The 19,076-nt window shown below is 54.1% G+C and overlaps 2 protein-coding genes across 10 annotated transcripts; one reads left to right on the plus strand and one right to left on the minus strand.

Moving 5' to 3' along the window:
- Positions 1-579: 579 nt before the first annotated feature.
- TOMM40L (translocase of outer mitochondrial membrane 40 like) lies at positions 580-4,260 on the plus strand. 5 transcript variants are annotated; one of them, XR_013374305.1, is made up of 10 exons: positions 585-968; positions 1,286-1,436; positions 1,723-1,790; positions 2,086-2,178; positions 2,487-2,588; positions 2,719-2,824; positions 3,031-3,127; positions 3,239-3,315; positions 3,441-3,624; positions 3,767-3,907. XR_013374305.1 is itself a non-coding variant. In XM_077887250.1 (10 exons), exons 2-10 carry the CDS (start codon positions 1,322-1,324, stop codon positions 3,904-3,906), a joined length of 990 nt encoding a protein of 329 aa, XP_077743376.1. In that variant the 5' UTR covers positions 602-968; positions 1,186-1,321; the 3' UTR covers positions 3,907-4,260. The 5 variants fall into 5 exon arrangements, 4 of the variants coding, with proteins under 4 accessions (XP_077743378.1, XP_077743376.1, XP_077743375.1 ...); XM_077887250.1 differs by having other exon boundaries at positions 602-968; positions 1,186-1,436; positions 2,719-2,913; positions 3,522-3,624; positions 3,767-4,260; XM_077887249.1 differs by having other exon boundaries at positions 607-968; positions 2,719-2,913; positions 3,522-3,624; positions 3,767-4,260.
- Positions 4,261-4,519: 259 nt separating this feature from the next.
- Positions 4,520-18,064, minus strand: NR1I3 (nuclear receptor subfamily 1 group I member 3). 5 transcript variants are annotated; one of them, XM_077887248.1, is made up of 9 exons: positions 17,924-18,064; positions 9,008-9,146; positions 8,397-8,527; positions 7,082-7,251; positions 6,759-6,898; positions 6,204-6,349; positions 5,903-6,019; positions 5,677-5,782; positions 4,520-4,773 (listed from the first exon to the last, which is right to left on the minus strand). In XM_077887248.1, the coding sequence occupies exons 2-9, from the start codon at positions 9,112-9,114 to the stop codon at positions 4,644-4,646; spliced, it is 1,047 nt and encodes a 348-aa protein (XP_077743374.1). In that variant the 5' UTR covers positions 9,115-9,146; positions 17,924-18,064; the 3' UTR covers positions 4,520-4,643. The 5 variants fall into 5 exon arrangements, 4 of the variants coding, with proteins under 4 accessions (XP_077743374.1, XP_077743373.1, XP_077743372.1 ...); XM_077887247.1 differs by lacking the exon at positions 17,924-18,064 and adding an exon at positions 9,416-9,525; XM_077887246.1 differs by lacking the exon at positions 17,924-18,064 and adding an exon at positions 9,310-9,430 and having other exon boundaries at positions 6,759-6,868.
- Between the last annotated feature and the right edge of the window lie 1,012 nt (positions 18,065-19,076).

The raw sequence follows: 19,076 nt of genomic DNA on the forward strand, positions 1-19,076 counted from the left end.
CTTCATCTATTCCCCTGTGGAGTTCTTAGTCCTGAAGGGCACACCGCGGACTGTCCCTGGCTCTGGAGTGGAGCCCATGTGGGGGCCAGAGTCCATAGTCCTAGATTGTATTTGCCAACTACGCCTGGACAATGAGGGAAGGATTTCGCGATGGGAGGTGGGGCGGGGGGGGGGTGGTGGCAGCCGTTTCAGGGAGTAGTCTCCTGCTAGAACTAAGGCTGCAGTCCCTGCTCCTCTACCCCAAACTCTCACCCCTTCCCATTCCACCAAGAGAAGTAGGTGAACTTTGAGAGGTGTCGACCTCCAGGTCCTCGGGAGAGCTGTCCTTGCGGGTGGCACTCCTGTGCAGGTGCCCGGGGTGCTGCGGTGCACGGTGGCGGGCCGCCAGGAGGCCCTGGGGATTGGAGGGGGGGCACCCGGGAGCCTTATGAACCAGGGTTCCACATGCTGTAGTCACAGTCACTCCCTCGGCTACCCATCACAAAACTGGAAACCTCCAGGCTGCAGGGAGAAAGTAGCTTCGGTGCCCAAGCTCCAAGATGCTCCCTCTAGCGTCTCGCGCGCTCACAGCTTCATCCCGCCCTCGCCGAGGCCGGGCGACCTAAGGCCACCTTCCCGAGCGAGCCTGCGGAGCTACCGATCCAGTCCCGCCCGCCTCTGCAGGGCCTGGGTTGGAGCTCTCTGCACCCGAGTCAGCCCCCCCCGCCTTTGCTTCCTCCTCGCCCATTGGCCCCGGGGAGATGGAGGAGCCTTCTTTTCTCTCTTTTTTTTTTTTAACGATTGGGCGGGTCCAATCAAGGGAGGGTCGGGTCTTTGATGCCTTTTTTTGCCCGCTTCCAAGATGGCGCCCACGACCACGCTGAGAATGCAGCGTGAAGCCGCAGTTCTGCCATCACTCAAGATGGCTGCCCCCATCAAGATGACCGGGGTGTGCCGGGGGAGAAGGGGCAGCATGACTGTCTGAGACGGTAAGGGCTGTTGCTTCATTGCAAACCTCGCCTTGGGGCCTAGGAATGAGGAGCAGAAAGACTGGGAAGCTGGGTGAGGTCTGTAATGAGAGCTTGGATTAGAGAACGGAGGCGAGGACGGGGTGACAGGTGGGGGTGAAGAAGCAAAGATGGGACGGGAGCGGGTCTGGGGGTCCGTCTCCCCACCGGCATCCTCTCCCCACTCTTCCTGTTCCAGGTCTAGCATCGGACCATGTGGAAGTTTCTGGGACTGGGGAGTCGGAGGATGCGGGGTGGGGCCCGAGGGGGGTAGAGGGAGCAATAGCGTCCTTTCTCAGGCTAACCCCGGCCCCTCCCGTGACCCCTGGACGGAGATGGGGAACACACTGGGCCTGGCACCGATGGGGGCTTTGCCCCGCCGGAGTCCCCGTCGCGAGGAGCCTCTGCCCAACCCTGGGAGCTTCGACGAGCTGCACCGGCTTTGCAAAGGTGAGAGCTTGGCATTTGGGGGTCTCACGTTGAAGGGGCAGAGGAGGGGAGGGTCTGGAATCTGGGGTGTCCAGTGATGGGAGCAGGAGAGGGCAGATCCCAGCGGGGGCATCCAGCCTCAGGGAGGATCAGGTGCCCCAGTGGAGCGGACCATTTCGTGGTAGGACTCGAAAGGAGGTCAGTTCCTCCAAAGTGCTTTCAATGGGATGGAAAGGGGAGACAAGTCTTGGGGCAGGGGTTCCTTGTCTGTGCTTACTCCCCCTTCCCCTCCCCGCACCCCCTTCAGATGTGTTCCCAGCACAGATGGAGGGAGTAAAGCTCGTGGTCAACAAGGTTCTGAGCAGCCATTTCCAGGTGCTCCCCCTTCTCTGGTCCTCCCTACCATTCCTCCCTGCCCATCCCTGGAGCCTCTCTTCCTTGCCTTTGCACTCAAGCCTTACCCAGGCTACTGTGGGACAAAGGAGGGAGGACGTGGGGCTCTCTCCACCTCCCTTGCCTGCGGGACTTGTTGCTTTGAGTCTTGGTGACCCTCTCTATGTTGGAATATTTGGGGTTCTTGCAAGGCCTTCTGGTTGGGGAGAAGAGAAAGGGTGGGACGGGGCCTGAAAGTGGCAGGAATGCTTTCCTCCATTGACTGCTCTTCCCTCAGGTGGCTCACACCGTGCACATGAGTGCCCTGGGCCTGCCAGGCTACCACCTCCATGCGGCCTATGCAGGGGACTGGCAACTCAGCCCCACCGAGGTGAGGACTCCTTGCACCTGGGCCGTCTCTCTAGAAGCCACCACCCCACCCCACCCCCGGCCCTGGGGCCCGGGTCTAGAGGTGGAGGAAATGTGTGTGTTGGGGGGGAGGGATGTGCAGGGCCCCTGCTTCTCTGGGTTTTCTCTCCGTGGGAGGAGAGAGTGGGGGCAACAGCTGTGGCAAGAGCCCGGGCTTGTCTCCGTGACTCCACTAGGGGGCGCCGGGTACTGTTAAAGAAATCCTGGCTGGCTGGCTGCACGCTGCCGGGTGCCCCCCAGCTCCCTCTTACTGTGCCCACTCCCCAACAGGTGTTCCCCACCGTGGTCGGGGATATGGACAGCAGCGGCAGCCTCAACGCCCAGGTCCTGCTCCTCTTGGCAGAGCGGCTCCGCGCCAAGGCTGTCTTCCAGGTGACCCGGGCTTCCTGCCTCCACCCCCAGAGCCAGGCTGCTGCTCTGGGCTGGGGGCTCGAGGGAGGAGCAGGGCAGTAGTGACGGTGCGGGGGGGAGGCAGGCTTTCCTCCTTGCTCTCCCTCCCCAGACGCAGCAGGCCAAGTTCCTGACGTGGCAGTTCGATGGCGAGTACCGGGGAGACGACTACACAGCCACCCTGACCCTGGGGAATCCTGACCTCATTGGGGAGTCGGGTGAGGAACTGGGACGGGGATGCTTTTTCCTCGTGGCTGCCCACCTGCTAGTGTCGGCTGTGGCTCCTCATGGTCTGGAAGGTTTGGGGGTGAGAAGCATCCTGGGCAGGCTGGGGGGCGGGGAGCGGGCCTGGCTGCCGTCCCTACGACTGACGCTGTGTCTCCCCCGCTGCCCCACAGTGATCATGGTCGCTCACTTCCTGCAGAGCCTCACCCATCGGCTGGTGCTGGGAGGAGAGCTGGTTTATCACCGGCGGCCGGGCGAAGAGGGGGCCATCCTGACACTGGCTGGGAAGTACTCGGGTATGGGCTGAGGAGGGGGCCTGAGCGGAGGGGACCCTGAACTCCGGGCGGCTCCTGGCCTGGGTCCTGCCACAGTAACTCTCCTTGCCTCCTGTGCTTTGGTTTTTGCAGCTGTCCACTGGGTGGCCACGTTGAACGTGGGTTCAGGTGGGGCCCACGCGAGTTATTACCACAGGGCCAACGAACAGGTGAGCCTGCAGATCCGCCCCCCGCCCCCCAGCCGGTCAGTCGTGAACTCTGGCCCCCAGGGGCCTCTGCGGGCCCTGCTGCGCTGCGGTGCCTCCCACCCACACGGCTTGGCTGTCTCCGGCAGGCCTTCATTCTGCTGAGCCCGGGCGGCCTCCGCAGTGCCCACTGACACAGGCCCTTCCCCCATCCTTGCCGTGGTTCTCAGGTGCAGGTTGGAGTGGAGTTTGAGGCAAACACAAGGCTGCAAGACACAACCTTCTCCTTTGGTTACCACCTGACTCTGCCCCAGGCCAACATGGTGTTTCGAGGTGAGGGTTATTAAGATGGCATTTGGAGGTGCTGAGGACCTGGGGGGGTGGGCAGAGGGAGGGAAGCTTACTTCTGACCTTACTTCTGATCCCTCTGTCCACGCCTGTGAAATAACCTAGTCTGTATCCTGTTCCACAACAGGCCTGGTGGACAGTAACTGGTGTGTGGGTGCTGTGCTGGAGAAGAAGATGCCCCCCTTGCCCGTCACCCTAGCCCTTGGAGCCTTCCTCAATCACTGGCGCAACAGATTCCACTGTGGCTTCAGTATCACTGTGGGCTGAGGTGGCCCCAGAGCCAGCCCCCACAGACGCTGGAACCTCTGAGTCAGGTGCCCTAGGGCCAGAGACTAGGCCCCTCTCCAGAGCCCACCTTGCTGGGTGACCCCTCGGTCCCAGGAGCAGAGTGGGGGACAGGACCGTGCCCTCCTCAGAACTGGAGCTGCCACGGGGGCAGCTGCTGAGGCCGTGGTGTGAGGCTCCCACCTCCACCACTGGCCCCAGGGTCCTCTTCCCGTGCTCTTGTGGCTCTGGACGAAGGGAAGAAAGATTAAGGGGTATGTCTGGCCGACTTTCCCCCCCTCTTTTCCCCCTTCTTCGTTTCCCTGTGGATTAAAGCTCCTAGCTTCTTCCTCTTCAGAGCAGACCAGTCTGCATGGGATTAGCTCCCTATCCTGTTTTCCATCCCAGAGTCTCCCAGGGCTGGGAAAGAAGGGCTGAAAGGCTAAACCTTGGACCTCAGAAAGTGCCCCCCGCACTCTGGCCCCAGTTCCCAAAAGGAGTTTCTTTACCTCTTGGCCCTGAGGCTTCCTCCTTCCCATCTTCTGTGCATCCAGAGAACAGCTGTGTCCCCACGGTCATCCCCCACCACCCCAAGACTGCATGAAGAGGCGGTTAATCACTTTAGTCTTTCATTACGACCACTGGGCTCCCTTTCTACCAATCCTGACCTCCGGCCCCAGCATTTGCCCCTTTGCAGTCCAGTGTGTCTGGGTGGGCCGGGGAGGAGGCGGGCTGGGGTGTCAGCTGCAGATCTCCTGGAGCAGCGGCATCATGGCAGACAGTCCCTGGATGTGCTGGATTTGGTGCCCGTACGCATTGTTAATGCTCCGGAGCTCAGCCAACAGGCCCAGCAGCTTCGCATACAGAAACCTTTGGAGGAAGTAGTGGGGTCACCAGGGAAAGAGGGAAACGAGGCAGCCGAGAGTGTTGTGTTGAGGTCCTGCTCTCCTGAACTTCCCTCAGTGAGGCTGGGTCTGAACACTAGAGAAAGTCTTGCTCCGGTATGACAAGTTTATCAAAAACTCCAAAGGCCCCCAAGGGGCCCTCTGACACTGTCTTCTCTCACCATGCTGTTTTTCTTGACTCCAGAGGTCTGAGGGCCGGGTGTGAAGAAGGCCCCAGACTTGGTCAGAACTTCAACTGTGTGGAATCTGTGGATCTGGCCTTCTAGAGCAGGTTCTAGAAGGTGGCGTGTTGTGTGGTATAAAGCATCCCTCTTCTGGCCAAACTGGCTCATAGAGGAACAAACGAGAACAGGTGGAGTGTACCTCAGAGCCTGGGTAGATCACGGACTGTTGAGCCAGGTCCTGGCTTTGGCCATGAACCTGAACGACCGTAACTTCAAGGGGAATGAAAGATGAAAGGATTGGGCCATTGGAGAGGAAGGGAAGGGCCAAGGAGAGAGAGCAAACAAGAATCTTGGAAGGCTGCGTAGCCCGGAGAGCGGGACTGGTAAGGCGATGGGTGTCATCAATCTCAGGAATGCTATCATACAGAGCCTGCGAGCTACTACTTTGCATCTACTGAATAAAAAAAAAAAAAAAAAAGTCTGGAAAAAATCCGATGAAACAGCAGTAGGAGCGGTTTGGATGCCAGAACCATATGAGGTGCAAAGGGAAGGACTAGAGCCCCCCAGGGACCCGGTTTCCCAGAGGCAAGGCCGGTAGAGCGTTGCTCCTGAGCTCAGTGCTCCCCTCGCTGTGCTGCCCCTGCAGCTCCCTAGCACCCCCCCTCGTACCCCCTCCAACCCCCCACCCCCCGTACCCCCCATACCGATCCCGAGGCCTGGGCTGCTGGCCTCTGATGTAGCTCTGCAGGGTCAGGGCCATCACCTCTTGCAGATGGTCTATCTCTTCCCTCCGGGTAACCCCAGGCCTGTCTGGAAGGCACGGGCGGGGAAGGCCGGGCTTGGGTTTGCTGACGAAGGCCCGGGCTGGAGGGAGTCCGGGGGCCGGGGGCCGGGAGGAGCTGAAGCTTCTGGGCTTTGGGGGATGCTCACCCGGAGAGAAGAGGGCCATGGCGGCCAGGAGCACGTACTCGGGCTCCTGGAGCTGGAGTCGCTTCAGGGTCCCATGGAAGCGAAAGAGCAACTCTAAAAACTCTTCCTGGAAGCCCGCTGGGGGAAAGGCTAGTCTTAGGCTCCCTCTGGCCGGGCCACAGGCCATAGGCCACAGGGCAGGGGGCAGGAGCAGGGGCAGCAGGTAGGGGGCAGGAGCAGGGGCAGCAGGTAGGGGCAGGGAGCAGGGGCAGGGGCAGGGGGGCAGGGCAGGCCGCAGCCCTGGGTGCGAGCACCGCCTCACCGTGGACGCCGTCCTCCATCGTATAGCGCAGCGGCCCGCAGAGGAAGTGTCGTGTTTGGAGGCAGAACGTGGTGTTGAGAGCAATGTGACAGATTTCCACAGCTGCGCCCTTGAGGAGGGAGATCTGGTCCTCCATGGGCAGGGACCTTGGGGAGCACAGGAGCGCGTTAGACTCTACCCGGGCGGGGAGCTCCGAGCTCCCACTGAGCTCGCTTAAGAGCAAAGGAGGGGATCCAGGACCTGGGGCTTCGGCAAGGCTGCAGGATGGGCTAGTGCGTCTGTCCGTGACTGTGTGTGTGTGTGTGTGTGTGTGTGTGAGAGAGAGAGAGAGAGAGAGATTGTTATTTTTTTTAAAGATTTTATTTATTCATGAGAGAGATAGAGGCAGAGGGAGAAGCAGGTTCCCTGCAGGGACCCCGATGCGGACTGATCCTGGGGCTCCAGGGTCACGGCCGGGCCAAGGGGGGGTGCAAACCGCTGAGCCACCCAGGGATCCTGAGAGATTATAATTTATCAGAGTGCTTTCCTCCCGAAAGGTAAGGGGAGCTCACGTACCGGAAGAGGGGCAGGTCCTTGGTGAACTTGATGACTTGCTGTACCATGAAAGTGTTGATGTCCGCCAAGTGCACGAGCAGAGGCATTACAGGGACTGGGATGGGCAAGCGCTGGTAGTGGGTGAACAGATGAGCTGGAGGCTGCAGACATCAGAGCCTAAATGAGCGGCTCGGGTCCCAGGGATCTCTCCAGCCCTGTCTTGGAAGGGTTCTGGACCTAGGAGCCTGTCTATACTGGGGTCCTGGAGAAGTCTTGCCCTCAGGCCAGCCCCCTCGGGCACCCTTGGGGTCACATTTCAGCCCAAAGCCTCTATCGGTTCTCACCCTGAACTGCACAAACTGGTCAAACATGCTGCCCACGTGGCGGGTGTGAGCCCCCAGGAGTGTCTGGACTAGCTCTTTCTGCTCCTTGCTCAGCTGCAGAGGTGCTTGCTGGGCCCGCCGCTGGGCCTGCTTTGCTCGCCGCAGCGCCAGGGCTTCAGCCGACAGGATCACTGCCCGGGAAAGAGGACAAAGCCACTGAGGCCGGGGGAGAGCACCTCTCTCTGCCAGCCCCGTGCCCCGGACCCGTCGGATCCCCGGCACAGTGAAGGACACGGGAAGGGACGAGCAGTCCTGAGGCCTCCTTGGGCTTGGCTGAAGTCCTGGAGGCTCAGGTGGTAGGGGTTCCTGCACACTCTCCCCAGCCCGAGAGGCACCGTCGGGGGTGAGGAAGGGGAGAGGAGGGTGGAGAATGGAGTGGTCACGGTGGAGGGAGATGTTAGCTTTTGGGCAAACACTGAAGAAGGAGGGCACTTGGTTCCTAAAACATCAGCCCTATAATTTCAAGGGTTCTGGGGTTACACCTGGCTGGACAGAACAATGCTATGGGTACACAGGGCAGGTGTTCTTATCCATATTCGTCAGATACGTGAACGGGCTGGCTCTCCAGTGGCTGGTCCAAGGTCACAGAATACTAGAGCGATGCAGATAGAAATCCAGCGAAGATTTTTTGGCTCCTGTGGTTTCCTATCTGCTGCTCCATATTGGAAACTGGTGTGATACCACGGGAAAGCTAGGGCTTGGGCGTTGGAAGGGTCTGAACAAGGAGGCTGCAACTTTGCAGCTGAGGAAACTCAGGCACATTCCGTGAGCTCCAGTGACATCATCTGTTGGGAGCATAGCCTCATCATGTGGCACAGAGAAATGGCATTAAATGATTCACCCAACAGCTACCAAGTACCTACTAAGTGACGGGCACTACATGTGTGAGAGAGAAAAATCAGGCCATGTGAATATCTAGGGGAAGAGCATTCTGGGTAGAGGGAATGGCAAGCACAAGTGCACAAGTCCTGAGGAGCGTGTGCTGGGTGTGCTTGGGGTGGGGGCAGGGCACTGAAGTTAGGGTGGCCGTGATGGATTGAACCAGGAGGGAAGAGTAGGAGATAAAGTCTGGGAGGCTCTGTGGGGGAAGCTAGGCCATGAGATCTCGGACTGTAAGAGAGATGAGGGGTCACAGGGGTTTTGAGCAGAATAGGAACATCATCTGACTTGTTTCCAAAAGCTCACTCTTCTGGTGCGGAGAATATGCTTTGGGAACAGAGGACAGAGCAGAGAGACCTGCTGGGTGGATTCTTGCGTTGGGAGGGGGCCAACTCACTTTCCTTCCTCATGCCAGCATCTAGGCACTTCTGCAACCTGCAGGCCGGGCAGTGGCGCCTCTGAGCCTTGTTGACCTTACAGCTTCCAGCGAAGGGGCAGGTGAGCCCGGTGCTTTTGCTGACCGTTCGTCTGTGAGAGATGGAGACACTCAGGAGGGTGGTCGTGGATGCCAGTGAACAGGTGGCTACGTGAGGGGCTGAGATGACATGGTCTAAAAGGATGTCTGGTGATGTGGGCCAATCTGAGCTGTGGCCAAGGGTCCCTAAGGGTGGGCAGGGTACAACACCTCTCAAGCATTTCCACAGGGACACAAGATCACTTAGGAGAGCCTTGCTGGCACAGCACTGGCTCAGTGCTCTGCAGGTGGTGAGTACGTAATAAGTACTCTGGACCAAGGGGTTGTGTCCACAGGACCAACACTCGGCCTTCCCTCTATTATTGTCACCTGTGTATGCAGTGTTGTGGTTGGCAAGATGTAGCATGCTAGCCACGGGGCAGTCAGGCCCTGAGAGGCAGGACTGGCTGGACAAGCCCGGGCATGTGCCAGGGCTGACAGGCTGCCCCGTGGGCAGTTAGGGAGGTCGTTTCTCCCAGGGAGGAAGCTCTTACCTGAAGAAGCCCTTGCAGCCCTCACAAGTCAGGGCATGGAAATGATAGCCCGTGGCTCGGTCCCCACATACCATACAGTTCCTGGGCTCATCGTCCCCGCTGGCCATGGCCTCAGATGCTGTGATGCTGTCACAGGCCCCTGAGTGTGGGAGAGGTTAGCAGTCAGCCGGAGGCCACCCTTGATGCTCTTCTGCTCCTTCTGCCCGGCGATGGGACCTCTTCCCGAACCTTCCGTGGGCCTGACCCTCTGTCTTACCTGTGCTTTATTGCCTCTCGTCTCTGGCCCCCAGAAGATTTCCTACCTGCTACTCTTAGGCCTGTCATCTGCAGACTCTGACTCTGCACCTGCTTTCCCCTGGGTCTCAGGAACTGCCAGTGTTCGGAGTTAGGGATTATGACCCTCCATACCTGGAAAACAGGGAATTTCTGTTCCGCGTGGCGTCCAGTGGTTCTCGGCAACTGCCTAGATAAGGCACAGACTCTGGACCCGGGGCAAAGGCCCAGGTGGGAGGTTTTCCCAGCATGCCCATGGTGCAGGCTGCTGGCACACAGGGAGGGACCCTGCTGGGTAGGGACGGGGCCTCATGACTCACTAGAAGCTGCTGCTTATCAGACCCACGGAGCCCTTCCTTACTACTGAGCTTCGGGCTAGATCGGCAAGCCTCCTTCGAACATGGATCTTGGACAAGCAGGGAAGGGAGAGGAAAGAGCAAGCTTCTTCATGTGCAGTAGGACAACAGTTAAACAACAGGCATGCCAATTGCACAAGGCACCTACAAGGAAGGTTCTTAAGAAGAGACTGAGGTCTAACGAAGAGCTTCTGCGAAGAGCTAGTGAGGTCTATACTTCCTAACTGGGGAGAGCTGAGAATTAAATCAGAGTAGCCTCTTATCAATTAGAGGTAGTAGTTAGGATTGATTTGAGGACTCTTGCGCCCAGCTGGCTCCGTGGGCACCTGGCCTGTGCAGTCACACAAGAGCCGGGGCTCAGGAGGGTCCTGGGTTTGGTTTCATGCTCGGCCATGGCTGTCTTGAAATTTTTTTTTTTTTTAAGATTTTATTTATTTATTCATGAGAAACACACACAGAGAGAGGCAGCAGCAGAGGGAGAAGCAGGCTCCATGCAAGGAGCCCGATGTGGGACTCGATCCTGAGACTCCAGGATCACACCCCCGGCTGAAGGCAGACGCTTAACCGCTGATCCAACTGGGCATCCCAGGTGTTTGCTATTTCTGCACTGGTACAGCCTTCTCCCACTAAAAATAAGCATATTTATTTATTTAGTCATGTTATTTTCTTCCATTAAAAGTTCAATCATAATTAACGTTGCTCTAAATATGAGTTTAAAACCCATGTGTAGGGGCGCCTGGGTGGCTCCATCAGTTAAACATCTGCCTTCAGCTCAGGTCATGATCTTGGGACCAGCCCCACATTGGGCTCCCTACGCAACGGGGAGTCTGTTTCTCCCTCTCCTTCCGCTGCTCCCCCTTGCTCACTCTGTCTCTGTCTCAAATGAATAAAAAAACTATTGTAAATAAATAAACACGAACCCACAATCAGGTTGGAGTAAAAAAACCTAGAGAGAGAGATACAGAGCCTTATTTAGTCCCCCAGAATGAATTGTATTAACTATTATATTTTGAAATAAGTGGAGTTCCAGAGAGCCCAGGTGCTTAGATCTGGTTCTTGGGGGATGCTGAGCACATCTCTGGGTGCACATCTTTTGGCATATTCTTCTGAGTGTGACTGTGAGAATTCATACCAATTAATCTAACCAACATATATTGAACTAAGAACCTACTATGTGGTAGACATTAGGAATGAAAAGCTGACTAAGATGCTCTTCTGGCCTTATGGAATGGACCTTAAACGTGCTAGTGAGGGGACGCCTGGGTGGCTCAGCAGTTGAGCGTCTGCCTTTGGCCCAGGGCGTGATCCCGGGGTCCTGGGATCGAGTCCCACGTCGGGCTCCCTGTAGGGAGCCTGCTTCTCCCTCAGCCTGTGTCTTTGCCTCAATCTCTCTCTCTCTCATGAATAAGGAAATAAAATCTTAAAAAAAGTGCTAGTGAGAAAGGCAGACGTTTGCAGATAGAAATCTAATCAGATCAATGATGGTGCTGTGCATGGAGCATATGGGACCACAGAGCAGGGGCACCTAATCCACTTTGGCAAAAAGGTGTTGAGGAGGAGGCAGGAAAGGCTTCCCGGAGGAGTGACAGCTGAGTTGATTTTGAAAGGGTAATGAGGAGTTAGGTGAAAACAAAACGCAGTTTAAGCAGAAGGTGCAACGCGAGAAAGTTCCAGAAGCCAGATCCAAAAGGTGCCTGTGGTCGAACCCCAAATAAACCTCTCGGGCTGGAGCCCAGCACTCCAGATTGGGAGTGGGAGGGAAGAAATCTGGAGCGGTGGGCTAGGAGGCCGAGATGGAAGCAGGGCCAGTTCACAGGGGACCTCCTGTCTCCCAGACGAAGCAGGCTGGATCCATCAGAAAGCTTTTGAAATGACACGGGCAGACCTATTCTGGTTAGATCTATCTCACCCTAGATATCTTACTTTGCTGGCTGTTTGGAAGATGGATCTGATGGTGCAGGGTCTGAGGCAAAGGGACCAGTAGGAAAGCTATGGCCGCGATGTAGTTGGGAGAAGATTACGCCTGAGGTAGCACAGTGGGAAGCTGTAGAGGAAGAGGGGGTTTTGAGAAATACATGGGAGGTGCAATCACTGGAACTTGGTGGCTACTAGAGGAAGAGGAAGAGGAAGAGGAAGAGGAAGAGGAAGAGGAAGAGGAGTCACACAGGACTCCAGGTTTCTAGCTTGAGTGATTAAGTGATGAAGTACCATCCCCTGGGAGAGAGATGACAGGAGGAGGACAGCGTTCTGCATACACCCACCCACCAGTTTATTAGCTGACTTCACTTGGATGTCACATAGGCATCTCAAATTCAGTAGGTCTTTTTAAAAAATATTTTAGTTACTTATTCATGAGAGACACACAGAGAGAGGCAGAGATACAGGCAGAGGGAGAAGCAGGCTCCCTATGGGGAGCCCGATGCAGGACTGGATCCCAGGACCCCGGGGTCACGCCCTGAGCTAAAGGCAGATGCTCCACTGCCTAGCCACCCAGGTGTCCCTCAGTAGGTCTTAAAATGCCGCTTTACGATACCTAAGGCACAACCAGCAAAATAAAAAATAAACAAGTAGGACTGCATCAAACTAAAAAGCTGCACAGCAAAGGAAACCATCAACAGAACGAAAAGGCAACCTAGAGAATGGGGGGAAATGTTTGCAAAGGACACATCCAGTAAGGGGTTAATATCCCAAATATTTAAGATGGGATCCCTGGGTGGCTCAGCGGTTTAGTGCCTGCCTTTGGCCTAGGGCACGATCCTGGAGTCCCAGGTACGAGTCCTGCGTCGGGCTCCCTGCATGGAGCCTGGTTCTCCCTCCTCCTGTGTCTCTGCCTCTCTCTCTCTCTATGTCTATCATGAATAAATAAATTAATTAATTTAAAAAATATGGGATCCCTGGGTGGCGCAGTGGTTTAGCGCCTGCCTTTGGCCCAGGGCGATCCTGGAGACCCGGGATCAAATCCCACGTCGGGCTCCCGGTGCATGGAGCCCGCTTCTCCCTCTGCCTATGTCTCTGCCTCTCTCCTTCTCTCTCTGACTATCATAAATAAAAAAAATAATAATAATTAAGAAACTCAATAGCAAAAGCTGGAACCAAAACCAAATAATCCCCCCCCCACTCCAAATAACCCAATTAAAAATGAACAAAGGACCTCAATAGACATTTTTCCAAAGAAGATGTTTAAATGGCCAACAGGTACACGAGAAGGTGCCAGCATCCCTCATCATCAGGGCAATGCAAATCAAGACCGCAGTGAGATACCATCCCACACCAGAAAAACAAGAGCTAACAAGTGGTGGCGAGAACGTGAAGAAAGGAAACCCTTGTGTGTGGGAATGTAAATTCACAGCCACCATGGAAAACAGTATGGGAGTGCCTCAAAAAATTAAAAATAGAACTACCGTATAATCCAGCAATTCCATTTCTGGGTGTATATCCAAAGGAAACAAAGTCTCTGTCCTGAAGGATATGTGAACCTCTGCATTCATTGTAGCATTATTTATAATAGCTTAGATGGATAGGGGTGCCTGGGAGGCTCAGGCTGTGACCCCGGGGTCCCGGGGTCGAGTCCCGTGTGGGACTCCCTGCAGGGAGCCTGCTTCTCCCTCTGCCTGTGTCTCTGCCTGTGTCTGTCTCATGAATAAGTAAATAAAATCTTTTTTTTTTTTTTAAAAGATGGGTAAAGGGATCCCTGGGTGGCGCAGCGGTTTGGCGCCTGCCTTTGGCCCAGGGCGCGATCCTGGAGACGCAGGATCGAATCCCACGTCAGGCTCCCGGTGCATGGAGCCTGCTTCTCCCTCTGCCTGTGTCTCTGCCTCTCTCTCTCTCTCTCTCTGTGACTATCATAAATAAATAAAAAAAATCTTAAAAAAAAAAAAAATAAATAAAAGATGGGTAAAGATGGGTACACACACATTGGAATACTATTCAGCCCTAAAAAGAAGGAAATCCTGCTATTTGTGACGTGGATGCACCCTGAGGGCATCATCCTAAGCGAAGTAAGTCAGAGAAAGACAAACGCTGTGTGATCTCACTTAGATGTAGAACCTCAGACAAACTCTTAGAAACAGAGATCAGATTTTTGGTTGCCAGAGGTGGAGGGTGGAAGAGGTCAAGAGGAGAGACACCTGGGTGGTTCAGTGGGGTAAGCCTCTGCCTTCAGCTCAGGTCATGATCCCAGGGTCCTGGAATCGAGTCCCGCCTCTGCCTCCCTGCTCAGTGGGGAGTCTGCTTCTCCCTCTGCCTCTGCTTGCCTCTCTCCCTGCTTGTATGCTCTCTGTTTCTCTCTGTCAAATAAATAAATAAAGTCTTAAAAAAATAATTCTGACTCTGGCTCTTGCTAGCTGAATTACTTTTTTTGCTCCTTCCCTAAATATTTGACCTCCCTGAGACCCAGCTCACGGGAGTCCGATAGGATCAGGCTGGGCCACTCCCAGACAAGGGAGGGGATGCAGTCCTCCTCCTCCTGGCTCTCCCTGACGTGCTTAGGGAGGAGCTCAGGTTGCTGCAGAGATGCTCTGGCCCAGGGTTGCCCCTTCTCCCGGGGCCCAGGGATTGCCCTGAGCCTTGTTCTTGTTGGCTTGGGGACATGCCTCTCGGAGCCTGCTCTCCTAGGTACAGGAGTGCTCCCAGCCTTGGGGCACCTGGCTGCCTTGTCAAAAGAGCACTGGGCTCTCAATCTCGGGGTCATGAGTTTGAGCTCCATCTGGGGTGTAGAGGTTACTTAAATAAAACTTAAAAAGGTGGGAGGAGGGACGCCTGGGTGGCTCAGTTAGTTGAGCACCTGCCTTTGGCTCAGGTGGTGATCCTGGAGTCCTGGGATCGAGCCCCACATTGGGCTCCCTGCTCAGCTGGGAGTCTGCTTCTCCCTCTGTTCTCTTATTCTCTCTCAAATACATAAATAAAATCTTAAAAAAATTAAAAAGAAGTGCTCCCAGTCTTAGAGTCTCCCCCACAGAGCAAGAGTGAGGCTGGGAGCTGCCGGGGTCCGCCCCTGACCTCCGTGGGGAGCAGGCTCTGAGGTTAACCCATGTCCTTACCTTCCTCCCCCATGCCTGTCCCAGGGTCTGAAAATCATCTGTGTTGGTTACGGCCTAGTGGGTTAAACTATCTAAACTTCACTTTTCTTATCTGGAAAAGGGGGTTAATAACACCTCCTTAGCGAGGTTTGTTGTGAAGATTACATAAAGCAATATATGTAAAGTTCCTTGGTGCTTGGAACCTGGAAGGAAGTCGGTACACATTCCTTCTCTTACCCTCTTCCTTTCCCTGCATTGCCACCTGCTCCCAGATGCGAGCCAGAAGCCGGGGAGTCACCTAGCCCCCCTCCTCTCCCTCACTCCCTGGAAACCATCGCCAGCTCGCCTGTCATTCCTGCCTCCCAGCCCGACGTGCCCACGGCTCTTACTGGGCTCAGGCCCCCCCCCCCATCTCCCACTTATTACTGCAGTAACCTGTTAAATTATTCTCCCCACACCCAGCCTCATCTTCTTCCAGCCCGTCCTCCATGCTGTTGCTATTTCTAGAATGCAAATTTGATCATGTCTCTTTCCTGCTTAAAATTCTTCATTTGCTTCCCATCACCTTCAGGATAAAATCCAATCCCTTTAGCATGTCACACACAGTCCTTCGTGATCTGGCCCCGATTTATCACTCTGGCCTCATCTGTTCCAAGCCCGCTTCCCTCCCGTGATCGAACACGACACATTTTGGCTCTAGATGTGCTTACACGCTGAGGGAGCCCTGAACGAGCGGGGCCCGGTCACCTCTGAACCTCGGCCCCTGTTCTTCTGTCGGGCTGGACTTGCCCTGCATACCTCCGCTTCCAAATCACTGCACAGCCCGTCCCGGTCCTCGTGATCCGCTCGGCCCGGTGGCTCACAGCTACCCCTCTGCACGCACATCTGTCACAACCCTGATCATATTGCAGAGTAATCGTATTTCTCTCTGACTCTGTCAATCGACTGTGAGTTGTTGAAGTCAAGAGCCGCCTCTTTTACTTTTAGATCCTTGGGGCTTATACATGCCTGACACATAGAATAAATGTTTTTGACATAAATAAATAGGCTTATATGCATTAAGGTCTGATTCCAAGCTCATGCCCTTCCCACGTGCATCATGCATTATGATTTGGGAATTCATTCATTCGCTTAGCAAATATTTAACGGAGATTTACTTTGTGCCAAGCACGTTCTAGCAGCACCGGTTCCATGGTGTCACCTGGATATGTTCCTGTTTCCCTTTCTCGTCGCTATCTTTCAGAGCGGATCCTGATCCTTTGCTATCCGGATTCCCTGATGGGATGCTCATTAGTCCTCCAGTCTGATTCCTGACTCCATTCTGACTTCTGGACCATGGCTACCTGAGGTTCTCACCTGCCCTGTCTGCATCTGACCTCCGACTGACCTCACTCAGGTGTCCGTTGAGCCAAACCTCTAGTCTCAGCCTGCTTTATCCTGTGCAGACCCCCAGGTTCTGGCTCAAACACGTCTCTTCTCTTCTGTTACATTCCCTACATGGACTCAGACTCTTATACTTTGTACAACTGTCATTTTCCCACCTTGTTCTCCTTGCTCCTCATCTTTCTCTTGCCAAATTGGTCCTGTTTCCTCTGCAAGAGCAATCTAAACATGCTGTTTGTGCAAGAGTCAGGTTTACATTCCCTGTTCTGATGTTCAAGGCCCTCACATGTCTCTGGCAGCTTCCCTATCATCCACCACAATCTTACTTCATCATTTTTCTCTTGTTAACACCCAGAGGTGGTTTTTTCCCCCCCTTCTTCTCATTCCCTTCCACCTAAAAGGTGCCTAACTTTTATCTTTCCCTTAATGCCCAACCTCAAATCCCATTTTCCACAGGAAACTTTTGGCTCTTTTGGTCCAGGACCATGTCTTTCTTCTTTGATCTATGATAGAACTTGTACTTTGTAGCACACTTGGGTATGTAATCATTGATGGCTGGTGAGCCAAATCGTCTGCTGCCTCTTTTTGCAGAGCCTATGAGCTAAGAATGGTTTTTACATTAAAATTTAAAAAGAAGAAAAAGAATATTTCATGACACATAAAAATTACATGAAGTTCATACTTCAGTGTCCACAAATAAAGTTTTATTAGAACACAGCCACACTTACTGGCTTATTGTTTAGGACCATTTTCAAAGTATAGGGGGACACTTGAGTCATCTCAACGGAGACCATCAGGCCTGCAAAGCCTAACATAGTAACTATCTGGCTGTTAGAGGAAAAGCTTGCCGATCTCTGATCTAGGATCTTAAATTCTCTTTAGAATCTTTGCAAAGCTGTTTAAGAACTTTGGAGAGATCTGCTTCATTAAAGACAATCTTTTCCATGCTAATTAGCCATTCATTAGAAAGGTAGGGGGAAGCCAGAGGAGTAGAGGCTTCATAGAATGAGTAGGAGCTAGCCTAGTTAGAAACTGGCTAATTTAGGCAACCACATCCCATGGCAAGTGAGAGTCAGAGGATCTCAGGTGGATGGGGGAGAAGACATGATCTTGTCCCCTTCTTCTCTCTTTCTGAGCTGGCAGAGAAAGTGTAAAAGCACATTGGGTGATGTACAAAAGTGTTGAATCACTATATTGTACACCTGAAACTAATATAACACTATATGAACTCTAGTGGAGTTTAAAAACATTTTTTTAAATTAGTGGGGTGCCTGGGTGGCTCAGTCGGTTGAGCATCTGACTCTTGGTTTTGGCTCACATCATGATCTTGGAGTCGGGAGATGGAGCCTGGTCCCGTGTGGGGCTCTGTGCTCAGTGTGGAGTCTGCTGGAGATTCTTGGTGTCTCTCCCTCTGCCCATCCCCCTGCTCACACATGCTCTCTCTCTAAAATAAATAATTAAATTAGAAAAAAAAAAGAAAAGAAAATGTAAAAGTACAGAGCAGCTAGCAAGAGAAAGGGTATTTGAGGTCTTATCTGAATTCGGTTGTTGAAAAGAGATCAGTGGTTCTTGGCTGAGAGTAGCTTAGCTATTAATGACTCAGTTATTACAGGCCATGAAGGAAACTATCAAAAGGGTGTCGGAGCTGAAGCCGAGAGAGAGTTTGGTTTTGGCTCACTGAAGCTGTATGTAGGCTAAGAGGTTTTACAATGCCTAGAAGTATCACAGGCAAGAGAGTTTGAAGGATTTCCTTAAAGTAGAAATGAAAGCTAGATGTTTAGATAAGCAGGAGTGGCAGCTGGAGTTATAAGGGAGCTCATGACTTTTCCCTCCGTGTTCTGCTTCTCTTCATCTTGCTCTGATCATATTTTCCCCTTAAAACTTACACCACAGGGATCCCTGGGTGGTGCAGCGGTTTAGCGCCTGCCTTTGGCCCAGGGCACGATCCTGGAGACCCGGGATCGAATCCCACGTCGGGCTCCCGGTGCATGGAGCCTGCTTCTCCCTCTGCCTATGTCTCTGCCTCTCTCTCTCTCTCTGTGACTATCATAGATAAATAAAAATTAAAAAAAAAACTTACACGACATAATTACTTAACACAATTCCATCTTCTTGGAAAACAATCTCTCCAGATTGGGCTGTGGGCTTCATCTTTCACACCCGCTCCCTACACCCCACTTAGCTGCCTAGTGGACCCCGGAACTCAAACATGGACCACCAGAAGGGTCGCTCGCTCCCTGAATTGCAGGAAGATACAAGCCAGACTCTAGGAGGCAGGACTCGCATGTTGAAACCCATTTTAATGGCAACAATAGCTGCAAAATCGTAAGTGCGTCTCCTTTCTTTTAATGGTCTCACCATCATGCCTGGCACAGAGGAGGGCACATTGTCACAGCGAGACACGGAATGAATAAGCAGTTGTAAATCAGCTTTGGTGGGGAGCCCGTGACCTACTCAAGTGGATGCTAAGGGTCCATCTTTTATTTATTTATTTTTTGCATTATGGGGGAGGTAAGGCTGATGAGTTGTAAAAAGTCTTCTTTCTACTCCCGAGATCTGTAATGTTCGCAGTCCCACAGGCCCTTCCCAACTTCCCTGTTCTCTGCCAGGGAATACGGTCCACTTGCTCCTGTCTGCCTCTCCTCCGAGCCTCTCCCGCGCTGTCCTACCTTCTCGGAGTCACACTGCCATCCTAGACTCCCGGTGAACCCGCCACCTCTCCCGGCTTCGGCCCTTGCACTCCAGTTTCCTGCTTCTCCTGTACCCTCTCGGTCGCCCTGCGGCTCTTTCGAGGCTCTGCCACGCTCGCACACTCCTTCCTTCGCTCTCTCCGCTTCCCTCCGTCGTGTCCTCCGCCCTCCCCTCTCTCCTCCCCGGCTCCGGCTCCTGCATTTGCCGCGCTGCGGCCCCCGACGGCCTCCCCCTCTTCCCGCTCTCGGGCTTACCCTAGTTTGGAAATGCAGCAGCCCTCCGGGCCCGCCCCGATTGGCTGCGAGCGGCCGTCACTCCGCGGCAGGAGGCGCTCCCATTGGTCGGCCC

Source organism: Canis aureus, chromosome 38 (genome assembly GCF_053574225.1).
Source record: "Canis aureus isolate CA01 chromosome 38, VMU_Caureus_v.1.0, whole genome shotgun sequence".
NCBI classification, from domain to species: domain Eukaryota; kingdom Metazoa; phylum Chordata; class Mammalia; order Carnivora; family Canidae; genus Canis; species Canis aureus.